Consider the following 1,559-nt stretch of genomic DNA (forward strand, 5'->3'; position numbering starts at 1 on the left):
GGGGGGGGGGGGGGGGGGGGGGTTATTGCTGTTAAACAGCTGCAGATTATTAATCCAGATGTTTTCACAGGCCACGCCCACTCAGGGCCAGCCAGAGGCGGCGCTGCAGGCCGAGCTGCTGCCAGACCTGACCGGATCCACCCAGAGTCCTCCAGCAGAGCACATGGGGACGCCCCCGTCCACCGTGGACACGGCCGCCCTGAGCGAGGAGCCGCTGCCAGGTGAGGTTCCTCTGTGAGCTTCTGGAGGCTCCTCCTTCTAGACTAACGCGACGTTGATGTTTCTGCCGTCAGTCAAGCCGCTCTCCAAACCCAACCGCCCCGCCCACATCTGCTCCACCTGCAACAAGGAGTTCAAGAACAGCTACAACCTGCGGCGGCATCAGTCCGTCCACACCGGCATCAAGATGAAGGACCGGGCGGCGCGGGAGAAGGAGGACGGGGTCAAGGTGGGGCGGCTGGAGAAGCAGAGCATCCCCCTGTCTCTGCTGCAGCTCACGCTGCCCCCTCAGCCTCTGCCCGCCGCCCCGGACCCCCTGCCCCAGCCTCTGGCCAACCAGGACCCTGAACCCGTCTCTGTGTCCATCGCCCCGGCGACCGTTACCATGGCTGCCCCTCCTCAGCCCATCCAGGCTGCCATCGTGGTGATGGGCTCCATGGAGCAGGTGGGTTTGCGGTTCTTCAGGTTTGGACCCCGATTCTGAACCCAGACCCGGTTTCCTTTGGGCTCTTACTGGTTTTAGTTGAATGGAACCAGTAAGAAACCATGAAGGAACTTTCCTTTGCTCTACTGCACAGAATCCCAATCCCAACCCCGCTCCCAGCGCCACCCAGGTGAGGAAGAACCACGCCTGCGAGGCCTGCGGGAAGGCCTTCAGAGACGTCTACCACCTGAACCGCCACCGCCTGTCCCACTCCGACGAGAAGCCGTATTCCTGCCCCATCTGCCAGCAGCGATTCAAGAGGAAAGACCGGATGAGCTACCACGTCCGCTCGCACCAAGGGGGCGTGGAGAAGCCCTACATCTGTCCTCACTGCTCCAAGGCCTTCTCCAGGTAGGAGCTCAGCTGGACCGCGGTTCTCCTCTGGAGACCAGACCTTTAATCACCTTCTGCTCGGCAGGCCGGATCACCTTAACAGTCACGTCCGACAGGTGCACTCCACAGAGCGGCCCTTCAAATGCACGGTAAGCATCGGCTCCACTCTGCTTTCCTAAAAACTGCTCAAGTCCTGTTTCACTTCCCTTTCCTCTCAGTGCTGGGATGTTATAATAACAACTTGTGGAGCCTGTGGGAATCGAACCGGGAACCTGGAACCTTCTCAGATCCCAGAACAGACCCGCTGCTAGACTACGGCTAGCTGACAGACCCGATGCTAGACTACTGCTAGCTGACTGACCCGCTGCTATACTACGGCTAGCTGACAGACCCGCTGCTAGACTACGGCTAGCTGACAGACCCGATGCTAGACTACTGCTAGCTGACTGACCCGCTGCTATACTACGGCTAGCTGACAGACCCGCTGCTAGACTACGGCTAGCTGACAGACCCGATGCTAGAC

General features: G+C 60.1%; 1 protein-coding gene across 1 annotated transcript; it reads left to right on the plus strand.

Moving 5' to 3' along the window:
• Nucleotides 1-26: 26 nt before the first annotated feature.
• On the plus strand, nucleotides 27-1,347 carry LOC107096672 (myc-associated zinc finger protein-like). Its single transcript, XM_015393437.1, has 5 exons — nucleotides 27-221; nucleotides 294-664; nucleotides 798-1,054; nucleotides 1,122-1,185; nucleotides 1,255-1,347. The coding sequence occupies exons 1-5, from the start codon at nucleotides 59-61 to the stop codon at nucleotides 1,345-1,347; spliced, it is 948 nt and encodes a 315-aa protein (XP_015248923.1). The 5' UTR covers nucleotides 27-58.
• The last annotated feature ends 212 nt before the right edge of the window (nucleotides 1,348-1,559 follow it).

The sequence above is a fragment of the Cyprinodon variegatus genome, unplaced genomic scaffold (assembly GCF_000732505.1).
Source record: "Cyprinodon variegatus isolate N-32 unplaced genomic scaffold, C_variegatus-1.0 Scaffold24, whole genome shotgun sequence".
In the NCBI taxonomy this organism is placed as follows: Eukaryota; Metazoa; Chordata; class Actinopteri; order Cyprinodontiformes; family Cyprinodontidae; genus Cyprinodon; species Cyprinodon variegatus.

What these genes read in the sequence shown, in the direction of transcription:
- LOC107096672 (XM_015393437.1), top strand. Translation starts at nt 59, where the DNA reads ATGTTTTCACAGGCCACGCCCACTCAGGGCCAGCCAGAGGCGGCGCTG. An exon ending in GAGCGAGGAGCCGCTGCCAG is followed by an intron (nt 222 to 293) that starts GTGAGGTTCCTC and finishes TTCTGCCGTCAG; the next exon opens with TCAAGCCGCTCTCCAAACCC. An exon ending in AGCGGCCCTTCAAATGCACG is followed by an intron (nt 1,186 to 1,254) that starts GTAAGCATCGGC and finishes CTTTCCTCTCAG; the next exon opens with TGCTGGGATGTTATAATAAC.